The 25,831-nt window shown below is 33.2% G+C and overlaps 2 protein-coding genes across 4 annotated transcripts in view; one reads left to right on the plus strand and one right to left on the minus strand.

Annotated features, from left to right (window-relative positions):
- Nucleotides 1-25,831, plus strand: part of nAChRalpha1 (nicotinic Acetylcholine Receptor alpha1) — a 207,893-nt gene that overhangs the window by 95,056 nt on the left and 87,006 nt on the right. The gene's annotated exons all lie outside the window — the stretch shown is intronic.
- Nucleotides 15,055-17,198, minus strand: LOC128675710 (uncharacterized). Of its 2 annotated transcripts, none has more exons than XM_053755272.2 (3): nucleotides 16,896-17,198; nucleotides 16,616-16,769; nucleotides 15,055-16,242 (listed from the first exon to the last, which is right to left on the minus strand). In XM_053755272.2, the coding sequence occupies exons 2-3, from the start codon at nucleotides 16,710-16,712 to the stop codon at nucleotides 15,185-15,187; spliced, it is 1,155 nt and encodes a 384-aa protein (XP_053611247.1). In that variant the 5' UTR covers nucleotides 16,713-16,769; nucleotides 16,896-17,198; the 3' UTR covers nucleotides 15,055-15,184. The 2 variants fall into 2 exon arrangements, with proteins under 2 accessions (XP_053611247.1, XP_053611246.1); XM_053755271.1 differs by having other exon boundaries at nucleotides 15,068-16,242; nucleotides 16,570-16,769.

Raw genomic sequence — 25,831 nt, forward strand, 5'->3', positions numbered from 1 at the left:
CTTTATTCATGTAGAGAGTCCAGACTATATATATAAATATTTCTTCCGATACCAGGCGACGAAGTGTTGGCATGTAGAAAGTCCAAACTATATATATATATATTTCTTCCGATACCAGGCGACGAAGTGATTTTTTCAATATACCGTCAAAAATATACCGTCTCCAATTAGACTTCTTTCTTCTATATTTTGTTACTTTATAAATAAATTTCGAGCCTACCTTCTATTATATGTTTCTTTATTTATTATGTTGGGTACGTGTATGTAGCTACAGTCAATGTTTATTGTATAAGTAATATATCAATTGTAGTTATATATCTCCTTCCTCACTGTTAATATACACTGTGTGTCTTCGCACACTGATTCAGGTCTCATCTGAAAATCAGTGTATCGCCCCTCTGGGTGACATGTGTACTGAGATGGGCCTTTTTGTATTGCTGCAACACAGTACACTTGCTTTTCAATTGTGCTTTGTGAATACTGTATTTTATTTTGTGTTTTTAGTTTGGTTGTGTATTGTGTTGTTGTTTTACAAATAAATGTTTTATCTATCTATCTATCTATATATATATATATATATATATATATATATATATATATATCCATATGCAAATTGAAATCGACAATTTTCACCGTTTATTCAGAACCAAAACATTAAAATAACGTAACTTAATATGACCACAACACGTTCAATAGCCATAAATATGAGAGTGACTGTATCTTTTAGTAATGTATTAAGGAAATAAGCCTTTTATGTGGAGAGGCAAACATCAATAACCGTTTAAATAAGTCGTTTATAGCGAACCAATTTATCGACGACATCAATTTTATGGAAGCAAATAAATTTACTGTGTAAAAATACACTTCTTGTTGAGAATTCAATACGAGGCGATATTTTAGTTGATGCTAATGAGACATATTTTTAGGATTCCGGTAAAACGGGACCCGATTATATATATATACTATTACTCCGTTCGCCTGTCTGTCTATCAGTCTGTCACCAGGCTGTATCTCATGGATCATGATAGATACAATTTTCACAGATAAATTAATATATTTCTATTAGAGAAACGAATGGTTTATATTCGTTTATCCTATCGTACCCTATCTTGTATATTATGAAACAAAAGCCACTTCTGAGTCTGTCTGTCTGCGAATCTATGATACAATTATTACAGATAAATATATTTCTCTTGCCGCTACAAAAACGATTACCTATGGTACCTATATATGACTATGTACCTGAGTATGTCTGTCTGCGATAAACTCAAAAACTGCTGCACGGATTTTCATGTTGTTTTCACCAATATTGTCATTTATGTGGAAGATTTAGGTATATAATTTGTTATGTTTTTACCCAAGCAAAGCCAGGACGGGCTGCTAGTATAGAATAATGAAATTTTAATCAAATACGATCAAATTACGATTTAACGCTCAGCAAGGACACTATAAGGGTCTATACATCTATCTTATAAAGAGATAAGAGTTTGTGAGTTTGTGTGTTTGAGGCGGGTAATCTTCGAAACTACCGAACCGATTTAAATAATTCTTTCACTATTAGAAATGTAAATCCATTATAATAAAGGTATTTATCTCTAAATTCCCACGGTAGCGAAGACCCGGGCAACATCTAGTGTATAAATATGTTTGTCGACAACATGCATTATATTAGGCAGTGTTTGGGGTCTCATTTACATATTTTACTCATATTTACCGTAGTTTAAACGAATTAACTTTAACGAATGATTTTATTATATTTGCAAAGGACGTCCTTCACTGTTCACATATTCAAATATTGAAGCTTCCTCCGCACATTTCTGTTCGGTACGTTTTCAAGTTACGAAACGACTTGGGTAAAACGACATGACTTAACGACAAAAATTTTGAACATATTAAAAGACTTTCAAAGGGCTTAGGGCCTGTTTTAGATATTTTAATTTTTAAGTTAGATAGTTTTTAGTTTAAATTTGTATAATTTTATGTGTTTTCATTGTCAATTCTATTTAGTGATTAGAAAAAGGGAGGCTTTTATCTAATAATGGGATATAAACGATTGGTGAATGAATTTAAAAGAGTTTAAACATTTATATTTTCAAAACTCGTCCGAACACACGGTTGCTCGCCCGGACGCGGCGCTATGCAACAAAAAACTTCGCAATAATTGGTAGTTACTCATTCACTTCAATGTACCTATTGGAGAAGTTTTCACAGACTTTCGTTTTTACTATAACAATTTACATCGATTTTTTGAACAGTAAAGTTTGATTTTATACAAATTTTGGTTGTTGAATAACGACTTCAAGATAAAATTGAGATTGAACATGAAACTAATTACACTCATATTATTTTTTTATCTGTTGGTTAAAGATAGTTAATAATGACAACTACTATTAAAGATTATTTTGATTGACATTATTTTAGTTTTGACCGCGCCTTCACCCGCCATAATTTCCTACCGATCCTATCTATCTCCATACTCCTAACTATGAGTATGTGTAAAAACTTTGGATGAGTAGATCTGTAAAGCGTGTGGAGAACAAATAGAGAAAAAAAAAACTTTTCCATTTGTAATATTAGTAAGTATTAGGAGCCGTAGCAATCAATCAATTTGGAAAATAAATGTGAATATTGTATTGGGCAACTCTGCTACCAAACATTTAGATTTATGTTTGTTTGGTATTTTTAAATCAGTGTTATATTTGTGGAAAATATGGATGATCGTAAAATCAAAACTTTCTCACACATTGATCATAACCCTGGCAGATTACGAACTGTAGGTACGTGACCATCCAGATCAGGCAGTATTTCATTCCACGCAAGTTTCAAACGACAATTCTATTGTCCTAACTTGGCAAGTGACAAGTTAGCTGGTGTGTGCGGTTTAACTTGTGAAACTACAGAAATTTACCGTCAAAAGACCAATCAAAACGGTATTTAGGTATAACTAACTTTTGCCCGTGGCCTCGCCCACATGAATTTCGCACGTGTACAGTACTTTTTTTTACATCCAACACGAATTAAGTTTTACAAGTACAATTTATCATATATTATATGTGCCCTGCAAGGACCTTAATCTCGCGGGAATAGCGGCGAACTTGCTATGAATTTATATTAGGTTGACATACTGTCAATTATACATTATCTTATAATTATCTTAATAAAAGTTCACGACGAGTTTAGAATCTCCTGCTTTAAAAAAAAGTCGGTTATAAACGTACCTTATAACACTGAAGCAGTCAGTCTTTCCCTTAGCTCTAAATAACATGCAAATCTGTCCTTTGTACGCGTTATAGCAAAAAATAAGGCCTCTACAGTCTACAAAGTGCAAAACTATTGGACATATGGAATTTTGCATCACAAACGACCTCATCCAATCTATTTTAACTAAGGCCCGGAATCGAAGGTAACTCCGTCGGTTTTTTGGTTGATTTGCATATTTTCCGGGGACCACGCTGTGTGTAAATACATTAATATTTATAGATTTTAAGCGAACCGCGCCCGTTTATGTTTTAAATTATTTTCCGGATTAAAACGAAATTGTTTGAAGGTTTTCCGTATCGTTTTTAAATTAAGATTATTATTTTTTTAGTTAAACAGACTCTGAACGTATATTACCGTATTTTTTTTTTTTTTTTATTAGGATAAATCACACAGATTGAGCTAGCCCCAAAGTAAGTTCGAGACTTGTGTTATGGGATACTAACTCAACGATACTATATTTTATAACAAATACATATATAGATAAACATCCAAGACCAGGGCCGATCAGAAAAAGATCATTTTCCATCATGACCCGACCGGGGATCGAACCCGGGACCTCTCGGTTCAGAGGCGAGCACTTCACCAATGCGCCACCGAGGTCGTCGATATTATATTATATTCGTATACCAATATTTGTAGCATTTGCGTCTAACTGTGCCATGCAGATGGATTCCGGGCATTTAGTTCAACTATTTGAACGTCGGACTATAGAAACATTATATCGTCAAGTAGACTACTTGATTAAATAAACAGATTCACTTCCAACATTTCAACATGGGTATGTTGAAATGTTGCAACCCGCAACTTACATTCACAAATTAGCATCATAAATTACAAAGCTCATCTTCAAAAAGCTTGGAAGTGGGGGCAATCCGAAAGCGTTTTTTGTTCTCGTCAAAAAAATTTTCATTTCATTTATAGCCAAGTGGAGGCCGCAAATTACTAGGGATTCTCCGTTTTTTTTTGGCTTTTTATAAAATTGCCCGCGTCCACTTAAGATATTAAAGGAGACAAAAGCTCGCGTTACTTAATCACGTTTGATATCTTATTTTATTACGTTTTTATTACAGTTTTTTAATAATCATTCTAATTTTTTCATTGCAAAAAAAAAAGGATAAAATCCTCGGTTTCTCTTGTCACATGAGTTTGTATATTGGGTTATCGTTCGGCAGCGGAAGCGGTGGCGGTGTAATGATTTAGACGCCCGTTGTAGATCGAAAGGAGATCGAAAGGTCCCAGGTTCGAATCCTACTCATGCAACATGAGTTTGTATACCAATCTGACTCATGTATGTGTGGTAGTTTTCATCGACCACCATTTGCTTCCGGTGATGGAAAACTTTAAATATTATATTCAACAATGTTATGTCAACAACCGTGTTGAATATGCGTTTATAATTTTTGATTATTTCCTTTTCTATCCCCGACCACAGAAGGAGAAGAGTTAAATGTTTAACGTGTCTGTATGTATACGTCCGTGGCGTCGCAACAGCCAAATGGCTGAAACGGTTTTGATCTAGTTCTTTTCTTTATTTAAAAGAAAAGTTCTTAACTATGTTTGTAGAGGTAAAATATGATTAATTACGTAAGTAAACTGTTCGAAATTCGTTAGTTCTTTCAAATGAGAGGATGCAAGTAACTTCGGAGGTTCTTAAATTTTTAATTTATTACCATGCTAATCTCAACCTTGACGTTGGCAAAATCCTCGATTTGACAATCGATTGTGCCATACCACAAGAAAAGAGGAACAATTTAATAAAAACATCAGACATAGACATCATGGCGACAAAAAATTGTATTTAGTATTAAAAGGCATCAGAAATTACCAGAGTTTATGCGACATGATTCGCAGAAACGAGTTGTTCAATAAATAAGTGAACGCTTTATGATTTATAGACCCCATCCCTGTTCTTAGAAAACGTTAGCCGTTTAATTAAAATTGATTTAGTAGATTATTAGTATTTATTCTCTTCAACTTCGTTCGTAGAAAGCATCTTTGTTTTTTGATCCCGTGGGAATTTCGAGATAACCTTTATTAGTAGTTATAGTATTCCCCAAGGAACCTACATACCACATTGTTTTCTTGGATTATGATAGATTTTTTTTGTGACTCTTTCCCATCATGACATATTCCCAATTTCTTTTAAGGCTGGGTTATCGTTCGGTAGCGGAAGCGGTGGTGGTGTAATGGTTAAGACGCCTGTTGTGGATCGAAAGATCCCAGGTTCGAATCCTACTCGTGCCACATGAGTTTGTATACCAATCTGACTCATGTATATATGTTTATGTTTTCATCGTCCACAACTTGCTTCCGGTGAAGGAAAACATCGTAAGGAAACCTGTACACTGGTTGATTATTATTAACTTGTGTGTGAAATGGAGAAGGCAACGACTGATGAAGGCAATGAAGGCAAACCACTCCATTAATAATGCCAAGAAAGTTGTTGTGTGTTACATTCCACGTAATGACCACAACCATGATCAGACATGAGGAATACGACTATGAAAAAGAAATAGATCGTTCGGCAAAGTTTCGTGTAAAACAATTAACAATGAGTTATCAATTAGTTAAAATATGAAGCCGTCTTTGGTATAAATATATTTGTATTTTCTTACATATTACATAAGTTGTTTACAGAAGTTGTTGCGTCTGCCTGTTTGTCTGTCTGGCTGTATGAACGTGATACACTACTAGACAGATTTTAGTAGTGTTTTCACCGATTGAATTGGTTGTAATTTATTATCGTTTTATCCGAGCGAAACCGGGATGGACCGTTGGTAGAATAATAATATTAACTATTTATTTTCTTTTGCAGGTAAGTATTTACACGACAAATTATGAAGGTAAGGTAAATATTCGCTGACAGATAAAGTCTAAGAGAAAAGACTTTTAACTACAGGATATCTTTTTCATGTTCTTGGCTTTATTCCAGGCTATGACGTCTTGGTAGAAACATTTACACAGATCTTTAAACTTTTTAAAATCCACTCTCTTTTTTTACTACCCGCCTGATACTAACCCTTATTAATTCATCGTCTAATCACTCTTTCATCTAATATAATTAGAAAATACCGTTATCTATATAGCCAGGTAGATGTCTACCAGTTTAAAAGTTTCCTAACGATATAAAACGAATTATCGAATTTAAAATCTATCGGTTTTTATTTATCAAACACTTCAGTTCTATGTTCACAGTTCTATTATTGAAATATATCATCTCACAATATATTAAGTTTATTTCGAGTTATTACCAATACATCGCGAGGCGTGTCGAGCTGGAGAGCCAATATCGTGAATTATGAACGTATTTTACGACTAATATCAACCAAGTTTATGTATCTGCCAGTTGAAAATTTACTGGCCCACTCAGCCGCGATAGTTTCAAATTGTATGTTTACGATGTTTGCGTTTTTGAAGTCAAACAACTTGAGGATCACGTTTACCGTAACAATGCAATAAAAATTATTTAATCAAAAACGTGACTTGTATCCTCCGAAATAAAGATAAAACCTAAGATAATAAATTAATTTGATTAAGAAACTAAAAGTTTTATCTATTAAATGAGCGGTTTCAATTAATTAGGGGGACAAAACTAGTTCCAACTGAATCAAAATCAAAATCAATCAAAATCAAATCATTTATTCAGAAATTAGGCCTTCACAGGCACTTTTTCACGTCATAATCTAAATTAAATGATGTTTACCAAAGCTACAAACTACTAGCGTTTCGGAACGACCACTGCTGAGAAGAAATGCCGAAAGAAACTCATTCGAACAGTGTTGGTCCCTATTATGCCAGAAGGGCTTACCATTTTTTATATATAAATTTATGTATAATTTTTTATCAGTAATATAACATTAAGTACATAATAAAGTACATGGTCAAAAGGTATACTGAAACATATTATGATTGTGATCAAGTGCCGATGAAAGGAAAATATATATATACTTATATATATATATGTATAATTAACCAAACAAAAAAAAAAAAAACTTTTAATAAAAGATCGAGCTGACCAGTTCCCCCGGCAGCACCCGTTCACGAGTTGACGCGTGAGTCAGCCATCGCGAAGCTCAACCACAATAGAGGGAACCTCCCGACCCGATCCACGATGCCGCTACCGGTTTGACCATTTGAATGTGCATGACATACTCGATCTCCATAATCTAACATAATAGATACCTATGTTACTTTCAGACACTTGGAGATCACAAATCACGTATATGTTTTACAATAAATGTCAAAATATATGTAATAAACATGTCAAGAAAATATATAAATAATAATTAAAAAAAAATTAAAATCAAGTGTGAGAGGTGGAAGTTTTAGGAAGGGTCCAAGGTTTTTTATCATTTAAATAGTCGCTAATCGTGTAATAAGCATTAGCCATTAAAGCATTTTTAATATATGATTTAAATTTTGGCATTGGCAAGTTAATAGCCTCTACAGGGAGTTTATTGAACAATTTAACACTTTGACCCACGAAAGACCGCCTAACCTTTTTAAGTCGGAATCTGTTCATACAAAGTTTATGCCTATTACGAGTGACTACACTGTTAACATCGCTCAATGTTTTATACAGGTGTAAGTTAGATTTAACAAAAATAAGTACGTCGAAGATGTACTGAGATGCAACAGTCATAATATTTATCGATTTGAATAATTCTCGCAAGGAATCCCGTGGCTTAAGCCCATAAATAAAACGAATTGCTCGTTTCTGTAAAACAAAAATTTTTCCTATGTCAGCTGCATTACCCCATAACAATAATCCGTAGGACATTATGCTATGAAAGTAGCTGTAATACACGAGCCTAGCTGTTTCGATGTTTGTACACTGTCTGATCCTTCTCACTGCAAAAGCTGCCGAACTAAGTTTTTTGGCCGTGATTTCAATATGTTTATCCCACTTAAACTTACTATCCACAGTAATGCCCAAGAACTTGGCACTGTGTACCCATTCTAATACTTTACCATTAACTACTAAAGGAATATCAAGTTGGGGTGCGTTTGAAAGAGAGAACTTAATACACTTGGTCTTGTCTGTGTTTAAAGCCAGGTTATTAGTTGTAAACCATTCAAGCACAAGTGACATAATGTTGCTTACATTGTTATAATTGTTATAATTTCTACTTTTTCTATCAACTTTAAACAGTAGTGACGTGTCGTCAGCAAATAAAATTACATCACACAATTGTTGGGCAAGACAAGGAAGATCATTTATATAAACTAGAAATAGAAAAGGACCAATAATGGAGCCTTGAGGCACGCCCATGTGCACAGGAGCGCTGTTAGAGGCTGCTCTATTAATTTCTACTTTCTGAGTTCTATTGTCTAAGTAAGAAGATAGTACATCAAGGGCCGCTCCAGTGACACCATAGAATTTAAGCTTATTTTTCAGTATGTTGTGGTCGACACAGTCAAAAGCTTTTGAAAGGTCACAAAATACACCTATAACATCCTGTCCGGCTTCCCAAGCATCATTGATAATTCCAACTAGAGTGGCTGCTGCATCAGTAGTGGAACGACCTTTAGTGAAACCGAATTGACTATTGTGTAATATTTTGTTTATGTTAAAATAAGAAACTAATTGAGTTAAAATTAGCTTTTCAAAAATTTTACTTAATGCAGGTAGAATAGAAATGGGTCTGTAATTAGTGGGATCGTTTTTAGCGCCCTGTTTGAAAAGAGGTATAATTTTGCTGATTTTCATGAGGTCAGGGAAAACTCCATCTGAGATGCAATTATTGAATATAATAGTTAAGTGGGGAGCAATCAGATCAATAATAGTGCTAAGCACTGAGACAGATATACCCCACAGATCCTCTGTATTTTTCATGTTGAGTGCTTTGTAAGCAGATAATAATTCTTCAGGAGAAATATGTCTAAATCGGAAGGTAGATTTAGGATCTGAGGCATTTCTTTTTAATAAATCATCTGCAGCACTGGGACAAGACGAAAGGGAGCCCGTAATATTTTTAGAAATATTGGCAAAGAAGTTATTGAATTCGTTGGCCACTTCGTCATTTGAATTAATGGTTTTATCACCAATTTTTAAAGAAATATTGTTGTCGCGTGGGTTAAACTTGCCGGTTTCTTTATTAATGATTGACCAAGCTGTTTTGATTTTGTCATTAGAATTTTTTATTTTATAAGTTAAATATAAAGATTTTGCTGTTGAACATACCTTTTTAAAAGTTTTAGAGTAACGTTTAACATATGATATAAATTCCGCATTAAAATTATACTGTTTTTGACCATAAAGTTCATACAACTTGTTTCTGCTAATATAAATACCATTTGTAGCCCAATCGCAAAATTTAAGTTTCACTTTATTATTAAAGGTCTTAAGAGGAAAAGTTTTTTTGAATTCTGTTTCCACTGTATTAAAAATCTTATTATAATGTTCATTAGGATTTTTAGTTAAATCTAATTCAGGCAATTTCTTATTTATGGTTTCGCGAAAACGCATTTTGCGGTACTTAGTTAACGGCCTACGGATTACAGGAGCGGAGATAAGGTTAGACTCTTCGTTACGAATAAGTGACACCTGCTGACCCAGGTGGTCAGACCCCAGACAGGCGAACAGCTTTCCTTCAGAAACAGTACAATCACAGAAAATATTATCTATACATTTGGCTGAGGTCGAGGTTATCCTAGTGGGTTCAAAGAATGTGTGCTTTAAATTAAATGAATCGAGCAAATTTTTAAAGCCATTGCTTTCAGAACATGAAATCAAAATGTCTATATTAAAATCACCACATAAAACTATGTGCTTATTGCTGGAGGTAACTCGCCTGAGGGCTTCCTCTAAAACATCTAAAAGAGTTTCATAACAGGCTGTAGGAGGTCTGTAAGCACAAATAATAATGTATTTATCCAACTCTACACAGGAAAGTTCTATTTTGCATTCAACTGACAACCGTACTATGTCTTTCCTTTCTTTATGCTTATAATTTCTATTAATTAAAATTAAGGACCCTCCGTGTTCAGAACTTTGTCTTAGGAATGTACTTCCTACTATATATTTATTTGGAAAAGCTAATTTAATTTCATTTTAAAAAAAATGTTCTGTAACACAAAAAATATCAACCTCTCTATGTTCCAAGAATAAACAAATTTCATTATATTTGCTGGTGAAACCCTGTATATTTTGATGAACAAGGTTTATAAAAGAAGGTTTCACCTCTGTCTTATTACCTAGTTTAAAACTAAATTATTAGTACTAGTACTAATATCTGGTGACTTCGTTATATTTGATATAACGGGTCTATAAATATTGTATGCTAAAAGTTTAGCAATAGTCGACTTATGTCTATGGGGCAGGTACACAGTACCATTGTTGTAAAAGCAGTTATTAATATATTTATTTAAATCTAAAATATAAATCTTTTTTAAATCCCAAGTGAGGTTATATAAACATGTATTCAATGTATGGATATACTTGTTGTTAGAATAATTTTTAATATATGGGAAGAGAACTAAAATTATTTGGCCAACACCCGATTTTTCAATTTCTGCCAGAACATTTTTACAGTTTAATAAATCTCCACGAGAGACATTTTTACTATTGCCTATGGCTACTATAAGAGTAGTGTTGTGATCAAATTTCTCATTCTTTATCTTGGACATTATTTGTGAAATGTGTAATCCTGGCATACAAATATTGCATGTGTTCTGTGTAGTATAATTCGAAAGCAAGGGACCCAGGTTAGCACCCAATTCATCAGAGTAGATTACAGTTCTTTGGGTCTCACAGTCAGTAGAGCCTGACCTAACCAAAGTACTAGTGGTGCTGTTGATTGTCGAAGAATTCAGTTGTGAAGTCCCCGGAGATACCTGTAAAGGGGGCAAAGTCTCCAGGGGCAACACAACCTTTGTCAAGGCTGTAGCCGCTGCACAAGCAGCATTGTCAGGGGAGAATGCCTCCATGTTTTGGATTTCCTCGCCTGAACTACAACTACACATTTTTTTTTCCTCATTTAGCTTTTTAAGTGCTTGAGTAAATTCACCTACCACTTTTTTTGATAATTCATATTTACTTGATATGGACTGCAACTCCGACTGCAGAGAACATATCTTATTTTGTAATTCTTTAATAAATTTATTATTACTTTTAATGGTGTCTTCACAGGACAGTAATTGGACTTTTAAATCTAACTTTTGTTGTCTAATCGGAATTTCCTTTACAGAATTCTTTTGTTTTTTAACAATATTTTCAGATTTTTTGATGAATTTACTAAGTTTAACATATTTCTTAATTTTATTGGAGCTAGATAAAGAATTCCGTTTGGTATTTGAAATGGGTGTGGCAGTGAGATCTATGGTGGGAACCAAACTGTTATTAACAGACAAATTTGCATCCTGACACTGTACAAACTGAGCATGATCAGGCACCAACTCATTGTATAGGGCCGAAGTGTTTACAAAGGCAGCCAGTTGTTTCTCAGCCTGGAGCGACTTGATATCCTCCTTTGCTTCAGCCAGCTGTCTTTCTAGGAATGAAGCTCGCTCAAGGGAGGCTTCAAATGTATCTCGACATTGTTCCATGGAAGCAATAACATCTTGAAGGCGAACACATTCCGCTGAGAGCTCTTCGATGCGCCTTTCCATTGCCGTTAGTTCATTCTTGAGCACGGAGTTCCGTTGGATCAGATGTTGGAACTGCTCAGCTCCGTCTTCATTTTCTGTTCTGAGCTGGGTGCATTCGGCCTGAGTATCTTTCAACTCCCGGAGTGTAGCTTTGAGCTTGGCCTCGAGTTCAGTAACTTTGCGGGTTTGAGCCATTTTTTTGCTGGAAATGATATATTACTTTAGTTTACTTGGATAAATAACTTGGGACTAGAGAAGTAAATGATATAAGACAATGATCTGTTTAGAAGCTTGTGTCTTTAAAACAAAAATATTTATGTGCAGAATAACTACAATTATTTTTAATTTGCAAGTATGGTATATATATGTTGGTAGATGATGAAGAATGTAAATAAAAATATTAGTTCTATTTATTTTATGGTGAATACCAAGATTATTTGGGCAGTAAATTTACTTATGTTATAACTAAGATATTATCTTTATGTTTGGCCTCAGCATTCAGTCAGCAGATCCACTTACATGTAAATAAGTGATAAGTGACTATTGAACTGAAACCGCTAAATGGTATGTAAAGCAATTTAACTATATTATTTATGAAGAAAAAGGACGATGAGGCACTATGAGCAGGTCATCAACTTCACTTTCAGGTTGGTAAGCAAAGTGAGAACTCAAATTAATGCCGCCAGTGTAATAAGTGGTTATTGTTATTTAGCAAATCTGAGTTGGGTATGAGGGTAATAATAACAAGTAGTAACTACTGTAATTGGCGTGGGAAGGATATTATTGTAGTATAAAGATACTAAAAGCAATACTTATCTGGTTTATGTAGGTTCCTTGAATAAATGATTTAAATTTCGCCGTTGAACCGGCCGGCGTCGATCTGTCACTTTATTATCACAGCTGATACACAAACTTTTGAGTTTATACAGGACACAATATATGCTTCCACTTGATTTTAGGCTATTCTATTAATTTACGTAAAGATATCTTGAGTTATTATATTTTTTATGATTATTTTATATTTAAATATGATGAGTAATTTACTTTGACGTGTTGACACATCAGTGTTGCCCGCGCGAACTGAATTCCACGTCTTGTAAAATTCGTTCTTTACGAGGGGAGCTCGGTCTCCTATGTACAAATACTATTAATAAATCAACCCACAAACACAACCGCTGTAAGGATAACACTCTTTTTGTGTGCAATTGTGTAAAAATATGGAACCATGAGAGGCACCGAGCGTGGGTCGCCTTTGAATATTCATAAAGTGAAAAGCCTATAAAGTGTCAGTAGATTTGAAATTAAGCCAGGGTTATCTTATAACCTATAAAGACAAAGGTTATAATTTACTTTATGCAAGTATGATTTGTTGCTTTTACATTTTGATGTAAATGCTTTATTTAAATAGATACTACTGATAGTTACGCCAAACAAATTAAAGAAAATGTGGGTGTCGTATGAAGAAGTGAAGAAGTTGGCTTTGGAGAGAGAACAATGGAAGGAACTTTATCGACAAGGGACTCGCTCTTAAATTACATGATAACTACTGACAGACAATTTTGTATAAATATTTACACGACTTGGCGATACATTGCTTAGAACACATGATATAGACAATGCAAAGTAAAAACACGAAATAAATGCAGGACACACTAGATTAATATGGCATCATAATAAGCTCAGCTGTTTTAGAAGCGAGTCTGAGCCTGTCAATAAATATTATCGTCACTAACCACCAAAACGGAGATCTCACACGAGGCATACTCCGTTACGGTTCTTGTCGCTACCGGTTTGGTTATAATGGAATATTAGATTTCCTCATAAACTCTGGCATGACGAAGCGACCACCCAAATTAGACCTCTAAATCCCTCCATAATATCCCTGTAGAAACTAACTGTTCGGGAAAGGAGAGGGCTCTAAATATAATGGTTCTAGTATCTGACGATGTGTTTACGTAAGCAAACAGGATTCTAGGGAAATTACCGAAAGATGTTTGCTAAAGAAAGTGTTGTTATACTGAAGGGCGCGAGTAATTGGCAAATTCAATCTTAAATCGCTTTTGGAGTTTTTTAATAGATGTTTTTTAACTTGAAACTTTTAACGAAAGTTATGTTACACTTTAATACGAAAGAGCTCTGCAAAAACTTTTATTCGCAGAACTCTTATTTTTATACGTCGCTAAAGTCATATATAGGTATATGATGCACGTGTAGTATAGCGGATGATCAAAAAGATACCTATTATCATATTACAATCGGATTTAGAAGTTCGATATGTACTTAATTACATATTTGGAAGATGATACTTCAATTTTATGTTTCTATTTACACCTATGGCTATACATATCTTGGTGAAAAAATATACGTGCTAAACAATTTTCTTCTGTTATTATGAATTACCTTAATTTCACTCTATCAATAACTAAAATCTCTAGGCCATCCGTGGAACGGCTGGGCGAAGAGTGTTCATGACACGTAATAATCATATCCTTTACCCTTCAACTTTATCATTTTATAAACTTGCAAAAGTCATGTCTGATCCCTTTAAGCGACTTGAATAAAATATGACACTAATGTTAGCAAACACACTCAATAAAATAAGTCATTTAAATTCTTACATCCCTAAATCATGAATTTGTTTTACGACAATATCTCTATAGCTAGTGTCATCTATAAAATTACTCCGCATTATGTATCCAATGTCCAAATTACTCAAATCCACCCCATGAGACAGGCTATAAATTTTTTTGGAATGTGCGTGATGCATAAACATGGCTTTGGAGATTTGAGTATAAATATAAGCATACGTAATCTCTTGCCACGATAACTGTGACGACGATATTGTGCACTGCATTCGATATGAATTTATTAAAATTTGCACAGTCGACAAGACAACAACTTATCCACTATTACCACGGCATAGAGTTAAATATAGGAAAACTTGACATGCGGTTGAATGTCCAGAAGATTTTGTCAACAGATCCCGCTGAAGATCAATCCGTGGAGTAAGTTGATAGAATCGCAATATACTTTATAAAATATCTTGCCAATGATACTGACAGATTGAATAGTTTTAAATGAGAATTTAGTGATGAATACATTGTGACTAAACTGACAGACTAGCAAGATTTCCTAGTAATAAATTTTGAAAATAATTTATTGCAAAAATTATTCTTCCGTCACGAAAATAAAAATTGTTCTGTGGTCGAATATTCTAAATAAAAGAAGTCTATAAGCGTACTTTTTTATTACCTTGCTTTTATTTTGATTAAAATTAGTAATGCTACACAAAATAGGTAACAACGACAAAAAGTATTAAAATCGTTTTATGCTTTTAACTCCTTCGCCTCTTTATATTCAGTGGGTAGTAATGGCACTCTGCATAATATTTGAATTCCCTTTTTCTCAAGCTTCGACGAGGATTTTCTGTAGAGTATTCATTGGTACCATCGATATCTTTACTTTCCTTGTTATTAACAGTATCATCTTCAGAGAATTGCTCTATTTTGTCCCAATCATCTTGTATGACTTCATTGAAATTTAACTTTGTTATATTTTGTTTTGATTCCGAGGAAATGGCTAAAGTTGAGCATTTTTCTGTATTTATTAACGAATATGAAACATATTTTGTTATATCAGTTTCGGGATTTATCCGGTCTATGGATACTTCGTCAACATCAGCTAGTTTTTCAATTTTATCCCAATCATTTTGAGCTACATTATATTTCAAAACTTTCGGGGATCTAGAAAACTGTTTCGTAGCAGTATCACTGTGTATTTGCGCGATACTTGTTACAGTTTTAACATCTTGTAATTCTGAGCAAACTGATGGTTTTATGTAACTATGTGAACTTTCTAACCAATCGGTAACGTTTGTTGTGTGATCTCTTCCTATTTTTATTATCTGTTTTACATCATAATCATCTATATCAGAAAATTTCTCAATTTCATCCCAATCACCTTTTACAACTCGATTAGATTTTAATGAAAAAATTGTTTTTATCGTGTCATTTTGTGCTTGATCAGGACTTGGCAAATTTTCTGCAGTTGAGATTACTTCTACAGATTCTGTACTAATTGATATTGAAAAAAGCCTTTGGGATCGCCTTAAACAACGTTTTAGAGCCTTAGTAGCTTCAGAACCATATTCCACGTTTTGCATATCAATAAATTGATCAAATTCAGGCAATTGCTCTATTGCTTCCCAGTCCACTTGGGCTACTTGTTTAACGACCACATTTGGAGAAGAAACAGTTTTTTTCGTAGATGGGTGACTGTGAACTTGTGCGATACTCTTGATATGATTCACGGTTGTGATTTCATAAATTGATTCGTCATTTAGTACTGCATTTTTCAGTATTTTTTTAATATTCCCGATTGAAAATCTATCAACTGCAAAATAATATTAAAAACAAACAAAAAAATAGTAAATGAATTGTGGAGATCAGCTCTCCACTAGCTGTCGACTCATTTTAGATATTAATATGACAATTGCCCTTCTTTCCAACCTACCTATGTCATTTTGTAAATATGTAATCAAAAGCATGGACTGCTGGAGCCAGAGCATTTCAAATTCCACAAATTTTAATTCTAAAAATAAATAATTAAAAACACAAATGCTAGCTTCGATATCGTTCACTTCTCTGAATGAAATAATGATGATGCATAATATGAAATAAATAAATAAATATATATATATATATATATATATTATAATACCTTTAAAATCAAAAGTTTTTTCAAATACTTCACACAGTTTCCGTACATGGTTCGTGACTGTTTGCACCAGAGCGTTGTCTTTTATAGTGGAGCGGTTTATAACCGCCGCACACCACTTGCACGAGCGTCGTTTTCGCCAGCATAAATGACAGGCGGTGTGGCCGCACTCAGCTGTTTCTGGTAGCTCAAAAAACTTGCAGCTAAAACATTATAATTGAATTTAAGACCGGTTTAAATATAATGTAAAATGTAATATCAATTAATATTGTTTACTTTGAAAGAAGCATATATCGTAAAAAAGCATAATTTGATAAATAAATACCAACCAGTCCATACAAGTTGTGTGAGCTACGAACGACGAAATCAGTTTTATTATTTTCGTAAAATCCAAATCTGTATTTCTTTTCATAATATAATAAATATTATATTTTTTAATATTTTCTCAAAATTCAACTTCCAATTATGACTCACAATTAAATGTGCCCCAAAAATCTATAATTGAGAAATACGAAGAGGAATGGAGAACACAATATAAAGTGGATCCTGTCTTGTCTTTGACCTCCGATGGTTTAAGGTTAAGGAAGAAAGGGTAATTGTGCTAAGGTTCCAAGAGGCACGTAATTAAAATCCGCAAAGAATTGTAATAAATAATTGAACTAAATATTTCTAAAATTCACGACCACGAATAGTTTATGTCAAAAAAATCCAAATATGTCATTACTGTCTCATTAAAGGGCTCAAAGTCAACTCTGCCATTCTGTTTCGGGGCGAAGAAAGAAAAAAATGTTGTACCAACAAATAGACAAAATTTACTGGTGCGTTTGTGTAAAATCCAAATTTAAAAAATTTAAAATTCTTTATTCTTTAACGATAATTACATTGGAACTATTCATTCAATTATTATTTCTTTCAAATGACATTTTTTGTTCAACAGTAGCGACATCTTTATCGGATCGCACAAGTTTGCCAAGCTGTAGGTATGTTGGGATCACTGATTTTGAAAGAGCACAGCGCGCGGGTCCGATTGCGATCGATCAACAAAAAAAAAACCCTAGTTGGTTGAGAGAGGATGAGTTTTTATTACGAGTACTAATTCCATGGTCCTAGCAGAATAGAGAATTAGAATGATTTGATTCTACTAATAATTATCTCATAAATATAAAGTTGTTAATTACGGAAGTGAAGCAAGAAGTGATCGGTCAAAAGAATTTTTGTCAAAGATTATTAGGTCAGTGAATAATAAAATCAATAATATGCAAAGCGATGGAGTTAATTACTCCTTCTTCGGAAATCGCTTTCTTTGATCAAAGGACGTCAACAAAAGAAGCCTTTGATCAAAAAAGTATTGTGATTTTATTGCACTTTTTCATTTTAGGGTTAAGTAATGTTCGATAATATAAATTCCTTTTTTTATGACAAAAAGTAAAAGAGCATTACTAACAGTGTCAAGTGAATGAAGAATTTATTTATCTTTTCTTAACGAATCTGTGTAACTTCTAAAGTTAGAAAGAACAAATATTGATCATTTTTAAGGTTCCGTATCGTCACTTCGTTCGTTAGGCTGTCTATCCAACTGCCAGGGCCATTTATCTTAGAGAGATAAAAAAGATTGAGATTCACGGTACGAATTTCGCTTATAGTGGCATTTTGCCTATCATAATTATGGTCCTTTGTCTAAGATTCCATCAATCAATAGATAGCTTCGGGGAACGCCACGTGCCCAATCAGACCGACTAATTTACTCAGCCACTTTAACTAATTAGCTTGTTTACACATATTCAATTAAGCAACTTAACTCTGTGCTTAGGATAATTAGTATTTATTTATATAGGTTTTTATACACAAAAATTACAGAAAAGTATAGTAACTACCTTAATACAATTACAAAGGTTCTAATTCAAAAGGAAACTACTACAAAAAGAATGAAAAAAAAAAAGCCAAATAAAAAAAAATAGATATAAATACACATAGAAAAAGATAATACTTTTTAATTAGATTTGAAAATTTATTATTTTATTAAGTATAACAAAAAAAAACTTTTTCGTGGGTACAATAAATTTCAAGTCAATTCACCCCTTTTGCCAAATAAATTTGTAGGTCTAAATAACTGGTGTTGATTTAAGACACTTATAGAGACGCGTAGACATTAAAAAGACTACCCAAGAAAGAAGATTTATAATTTCCTTATTTTCTTTAAGTGTTTTAAATGGTCTTTTATTTCTATTAAGTTTTGCTTGTGTTGTGTTTGTGTGTGTGTTTTAGATTATATTTTTATAAGTATACATTAAAAGAATAAGTTATACTCGTAGATAAGTTGTCGTTAAATTGGTATCGTTCATAATCTTTTTTTTTTAAATAGTTCATACACTAAAGGAAACAGACAACAAGGAAATCATTACGATGGTGCTATATATTTAAAAAATCCTTATTTTTCAATACAATTTTTTTACCCTATTTTTATTAAATTTCTTAAAGTAATAACACCATTGCAAGCAATTTTTCGTACAAATAAATATAAGCAATACACTAGAAAGAATAAGGCTATATTAAAAACGTGACAGAATAACCGATACACAATGTTATCGATATCGAATTGAAACAGAAACGGGCCGGTCGAAACAATCTGACCACGGCGGATTATACCAGAATTGACCGGATGGCTGTGTCCACAGGCTGTCATTTGCCTGCTACATACTCTGTGGTCGTACGGTTATCAAACATGGCTGCCTGGCTGCCTTGTATAGTACGAAAGCCATGAGAAATTCTATTATACCGTGTCTGATTGAAAAAAAAAATGTTACCAATTTATACATACTTACAAACTGACCTACAAACTGTTATTCGTGACATCTTCTTATTTAAGAGCTATGCTCTTGTCGGTGGAGTATACGCCACGTCTCTCTATACTCGGCTTTGCTTTCATGGTCTCGATACGACACAACGCCTGCCTTCTGTTTCAGTTGCTCGCATAACTCTTCCTCGGTCTCCCTGGACCTCTTCTTCCTTCACACCACCTTTCCTTCAAAAATAGTTTTAAATAAAACGTCATGTCGTATCAAGTGGCCAATCATTCTTCCCCTTCTATTTTCTATTTCTGTGAGCAGTCTTCTTTTTTCGTGACAAAGAACTGAAAATCTATCGCAAGTCTTGCGATCAGCCTCTCCGGCTAGGAGCAGATATGTTGTACAAAATGATTATTGATATCATAAAAATAAAAAATAAAAACAATATTAGGCACTTATATTGAATGTAGACAGGCAAAATAAAATTTAGGTGAACTAAATGCTAAAAGCATTACCTAACCTTTTGGTAATGCTAAATATTTTTGGATAACTTCTCATGATCCTTATCCTAATCACTTGCAATAACTAAATATTACATTTTACTAAGCATATATCAGAAACTGGATCACGTGCTTTAGTAAATTGCTGAGCAAACATCCCTGGTAATGACAGGGATAGCTGTTAAGTCATGTGTAAGATCATGCATCTTAGATAGGTTTAGCTACACATACAATCTCTATACGCTATATATATATATATATATATACATTATAAATTGACTTAGATTTTCGCTGATCGTGGGTTAGTGGAATAAAGAAGAGGTTTATATTATGAAAGCACCATAGACATCAATTATTGTTTTTGACTACATGAATACAAGTGTATGGCAAGTGTATGTAAGGCCAGGCCAGGGGGAGCTCTTAAATTACTAGTTCTTCAATGCTCGATAATTGTTTATTTTCAAACTTTACAAAGATTTTTAAACATAAAAAATAATGCATTAGATGCGTCTGCGATGTCGTCTCAATCGAAAGCATATAAGTAAAAAAAAAAACATTGCTTCTTAATACCGCGTAGTGGAAAATAATCGTTTTGTTTTATTGCTTATCCGCAAGATGGCACCGGGAGGTTCGCTAACAACAAGTTTATTTAAGTAGGTATTATAATATTATATGCAACGATCGAGTAAAGGTATACGATTTCCAGTTGAGAGAAATCCGTCCAATTACAATTTTAATTATTATCTAAATGAGACTAGACTATTAAAAATAATAATATATTTATCAATCTTAAAATCTTTCTACATTATTCAATCTTAGTATGATAAATCCCTTTAAACAAAACAATATAGAAACCAATTATGTATCTGGTTCTCAATTTAAACAAACCACAGCACTGTATTAGACGAGCTTCTATCGAAACCGGTACAACCCTGACATTACCGGATAGAACTGGTTATCAACAGCGTTCGAATTCGGAACTCAATTAAAACTACCCTCATTTGAGCGGACAAGAAGCTATACAATTGACGTAAAATGTCTAGCTGTTGTAGGCTGAATATTCGGGAATGGGGTATAGTTGTAGTCCTCTAAATTTAACATTCATCGATATATATTGTGTCATCGATATATATTACAACTAAATCTACAAAATTTAAAGATTCCAATTTTACTCGGGTACTGTTTCTCGATAATGTAGTCAGGAATGCGTGCAGATTAGAGAGAGAGTGAGGGAACTTATTCATTGAAACTTTATTAGCAAATATTAGTGCCGTAAAGCATTCTCTACAAGACACATCTATTTCTTTATAATTTATAAGACGTCATATCTAACAATGTCTGTATCTATGATCAAGACAAAGCGCAACGATAAATAGGACTGTCATAAGACGACCGAGGCATAAAGGGCTTGCAAGTTATGCGTTAGTGGATCAAAGCATTGATTAAACTTCCTATAAGAGGTCATCTGGCATATGCTGTATATGCAAAAATGAAAATAATATATGGCTTTTTTATCATCGGTAAGCGGCTTCTGTAGCTACATGTGCCAGAAATAAAGCCTATTTATCGCGTTACATAATATCTGCAAGGTTGGTGTCTCTAAATATAAGAATTCTCCAAATTCTTCAAATTCTACAATTAATACGTTACACTTAAATATATTTGAACTTATCATACAAAACTAAAGCATAATCTCGTACGTTGATTCGGTGAAATTTTAAAATCACACGTGAACATAATAAGAACACAGCACATTCCTTACTACCAGATTAAACCAGTTCAAACCAGTACAAGCCAGTCCATCGGAATCCAATCTTGCAGGTACGAGAAATAAAAAGGAGCTTACAGCTTGGACGTGGCGAAAAACTATTTGCTAAAAATTATCGGAACTTACTGGAAAATACCGGAACATACCGGACGGCTCACGTACCACGAGAGCAGTGTAAATAACACTCTAATGGAAATTCAGACTCACGGATATACGTTAAAATATAGGTTAAGTCGTTTCTCCACTGAATAATATTGAATATAATATGAATAAGTATTTAAGGCCTATGATTTATTATATTCCACTCTAATTAATAAATCATATAATAATCAGATGTCAATTATTTATGATGAACGAACAGGTATTGTCGACCAATAAAAGTGAAGAAATCAAGAAGATCAAGAAATTTTGCGAAGATACGTTTTTGCACCGAACATGCAGTTTACTGAAATATAGTATGTTTTTACCATTAAACTAATATTATACAAATTCTTCTCATTTCTTGTCTTTATTTCAAACTAGACGTTGCCCGGAGCTTCCCTGCCTCAAACATACAAACTCACAAACGCTTACCTCTTTATAATAATAGTATAGATAGATCAAGATTCGTGGAAAATATGTGAACTTCATACATTCTTCATTTATTGCCAGTTTTAAATATTTGTTTCCGTTGTTTTGTTTAGAAAACAATCGCTTCGCTTAGCTGCAACAGTGTAGTATTAGCTTAAGCAAGTATACGTGACGCGGCGCAGCATCTCCAGTTGGTATTCGAAATTGAGAATTGGAATTCGAATTGGTTTGCGGTTTTAACGTCACTTGTCGGCGTTGATAGGTGTTTATTAAATAACACGCTCAGCGAGCGAGCAATGTATTTCTAATTTGTTGACGCTTAGTTTTCAGTCGTTGATGTGAGAACAGAATTATTTAGTGATGCGTGTGTAGACTTAATTAGATTGACAAAATAAAATTGTTAGCTTTTATTTCTTGGTAATTGGATGTGTCCCGGGTTCGATCCCCGGTCAGGTCAAGATGGAAAATGATGTTTTTCAGATTAACTTGGATGTTTATCTATTTAGTGAGTAAGTTTGTATATGTTATAAAATACAGTGTGGTTGAGTCAGTGTCCCATAACGCAAGGGTTGAACTTGCTTTTGAGTTAACTCAGTCTGTGTAATTTGTCCATATTATATTTATTTATTATCAATTTAAAAAAAATGGATAATAAAAATATATGTTTAGAAAATATATTTTTTAAAATTGTTTATAGAGAATGAACTATTTTCAAGTCAATTATATTTCCTCATGTTGACTTAACTAATTGGATTATATTATAGCAGTTTTAAATGCATCAGATATCGTATTAAGTTCTTTATTCGTCCCTTTTTTCGTATGAATAAACAACTTAATCGTCATTGTAATTTTTTTATAACTCGACAGTAAAACATAAAGTTTTCGATGGGCTTTGAATGAGATCTGGAGTAAGCATTTCCTTTAAAACGTACTAAAACTTTCAGTCCTGCAAGAATTTAAGCAGCAATAAATCTATTTACATCTTCAGTAGCTTAACGTAGTCTTATCAAATCTCCATTCTAAATGAGTCAGAATACAAGAATTCATAACACTCAAAGAAATGTCTCAGAAGTAGTTACATATTTATTAGAGGCCACTCAACGTCGCCTTCAGCATAATTCAATTTAGGTGCAGCATGAAGTTAGCGCTGAGCGGAATTCGAATTTTCGAATTTCGAACCACGCTGACGTGACCAAATGTCAGACCTTAAAAGAACTGGATTTTGGGAAATTGAATATAGTCCTGCTTTGATTAGATGCTCAATTCCGGTTGTTCTATTTTTAAACAGTGAATTGTATCCCTTTCTAATTGTGAAATAGGAGATATTACTTTCACTATAAAGTGCAGTAATACTCTGACGACCTCAGTGGCCTAAAGGTCATCATTCTGGACTGTTACACTGGAGATCCCGGGTTCGAACTCCTGTCAGCTGAAGAGGGAAAATGATCTATTTCAGATTGACCTGGGTCGAGCATGTTTATCCATTTATGTATTTGTTATAGAATATAGTATCGTTGAGTTAGTATTCAATAACACAAGTCTCGAAATTGCTTTGGGTCTAACTCAATCAGTGTGATTTGTCCTTATATATTTATTTTATATTAGAAAGAAATAAAATGTATTAGTATCATGCACGAAGTCATGCAAAAAAAAAGTTCACGTTAAATTGTTTTTTTTTTTTCATTAAATAAGTCGATCCTATTTTCATATGTAATGAACATTTTAACATTAATTATTTATTTCTATTCAAATAACACAGAAGATGTACAAAAGCCTTGACATGACAACAAGAACAAGTTTATTTGTTAGACAAATTAAAAAACCCCGACCTTCAATATTCATTTCGCTACAACTTTTGAACGGCTAAACCGATTTTAATCAAACGTATCTATAAGAACCACCGCATAAAAATTTGTTGTTATATAAAAAAAAACCGCATCCAAATCGAATTAACCGTTGATGAGTTACGGTGCCACGTACACAGACATATAGACAGACAGACACACTTAACGGTCAAACTTATAACTTATAACACTCAATTTTTGCATCGGGGATTAAACGACGTCAAATAAGATATAAGTACACTTCGTCTTTTAACATGGTTTTGAAATGGATGGAAACAAATGTGACAGGCCAAAGAAAACCCCAATTTAAAACAACAAATTAAGTTTTAATTGCATGGGTGAAAACTTTCCAGACAGATATGAAACGCGAAATATGTATAAATATTACCATGAATATCATTTATACATATAATAAAACAGTAAAAATATTTTGTCTGTGTATTTAGTATTTTTTACTGAAATGGATAAATAGACTTATAAAGAATAATAAATAGAAAGCAAAAATTTTTTTTTCAATTTTTTGTCTGTCTGCATTATCACGCTTATCTTCGAAAATACTGAACCGATTTAATTAAAACTTTCACCAATTGCTTTGTTTTAACTCATCGAAACATATACTGTTTATTTCATTAAAATCGGTTCATTAAAAAAAAATGTATCATCATTTGAATTCACTCACGCCATGAATTTTCCTGCAAACGAATTAAAAACTGAGAAGCCACGGGTAAACAGCTAGTAATATATTTTTATATATTTTTGGGATTCGTAATATGCAAACGCTAGTAAAATCATATATTTTTGGGATTCGTAATATACGACACATTTATCAAAGCAAAAGGAATATTCTCGGCTTGGAAACTACAGATGGTGCTACATAGAATGTTATTACCTTAAAAGGGGTAAGAAATGAAATATCTAAAGTTACCAAGTTCAAATTTAGTTTTTAGTCTATTATACCGTTAAATTGTTAACAGGATAAAATATGTGATGATCTTGAAATAAAATAATAAATAAATAAATATATTAGGATAATTCACTAGCCCCAAAGTAAGTTCGAGACTTGTGTTATGGGAGTTGTGTACTAACTAAACGATACTATATTTTATAACGAATACATTATATAGATAAATATCCAAGAAATGTGTCGTTATAAATATACACAATATTATATGACTCGTCGCAGTATGCTTTATCGGTTTACCAAAATCTGGTATTTATCGTTTCGCATATCATAATAAAAAGTCTAAATCAGACAACTAAACTGTTAACAAAAATGTAATATTTTTGTAAAAAAAATACTAATTTCACAACACACATACATAACATAACCTTTAATTTTCACCAAAGATATCTTATTGCATTCAACACGTGACAAAATAAGTCCGCGCAGTAAACAGTTGAGGAGTTCCCTCATCGGTAGCCGATCTTGGATGCACCATCATAGCATAATAATGCATTATCATGTAAATACACCGTGTGTACAAAATTTCAGCTCAATCGTTAGAAGATATCTGCATCAAAATTAAGTGGCAGGATTCCACCCGCACAAAAATATTGATCACTTGACTGTATAAATGTTAACAAAAGCTTATAAAGAGTAACAAGTATAAAAAGTACGGTCAACAGCACGTCAATCAACACGAATTCATTGCTCAATAACATCACGTTTATATATAATACATGAAATGAATACGAATGTACATTCCAACTTTTTAGCCGATAGTGACCACTTTCAATAGAGGTAGAGAGCCAGCTGAACTATTTATAAAATTGCCAGTTGCAATCCAATTGCAAGCG

This window comes from Plodia interpunctella, chromosome 15 (genome assembly GCF_027563975.2).
Source record: "Plodia interpunctella isolate USDA-ARS_2022_Savannah chromosome 15, ilPloInte3.2, whole genome shotgun sequence".
Classification (NCBI taxonomy): Eukaryota; Metazoa; Arthropoda; class Insecta; order Lepidoptera; family Pyralidae; genus Plodia; species Plodia interpunctella.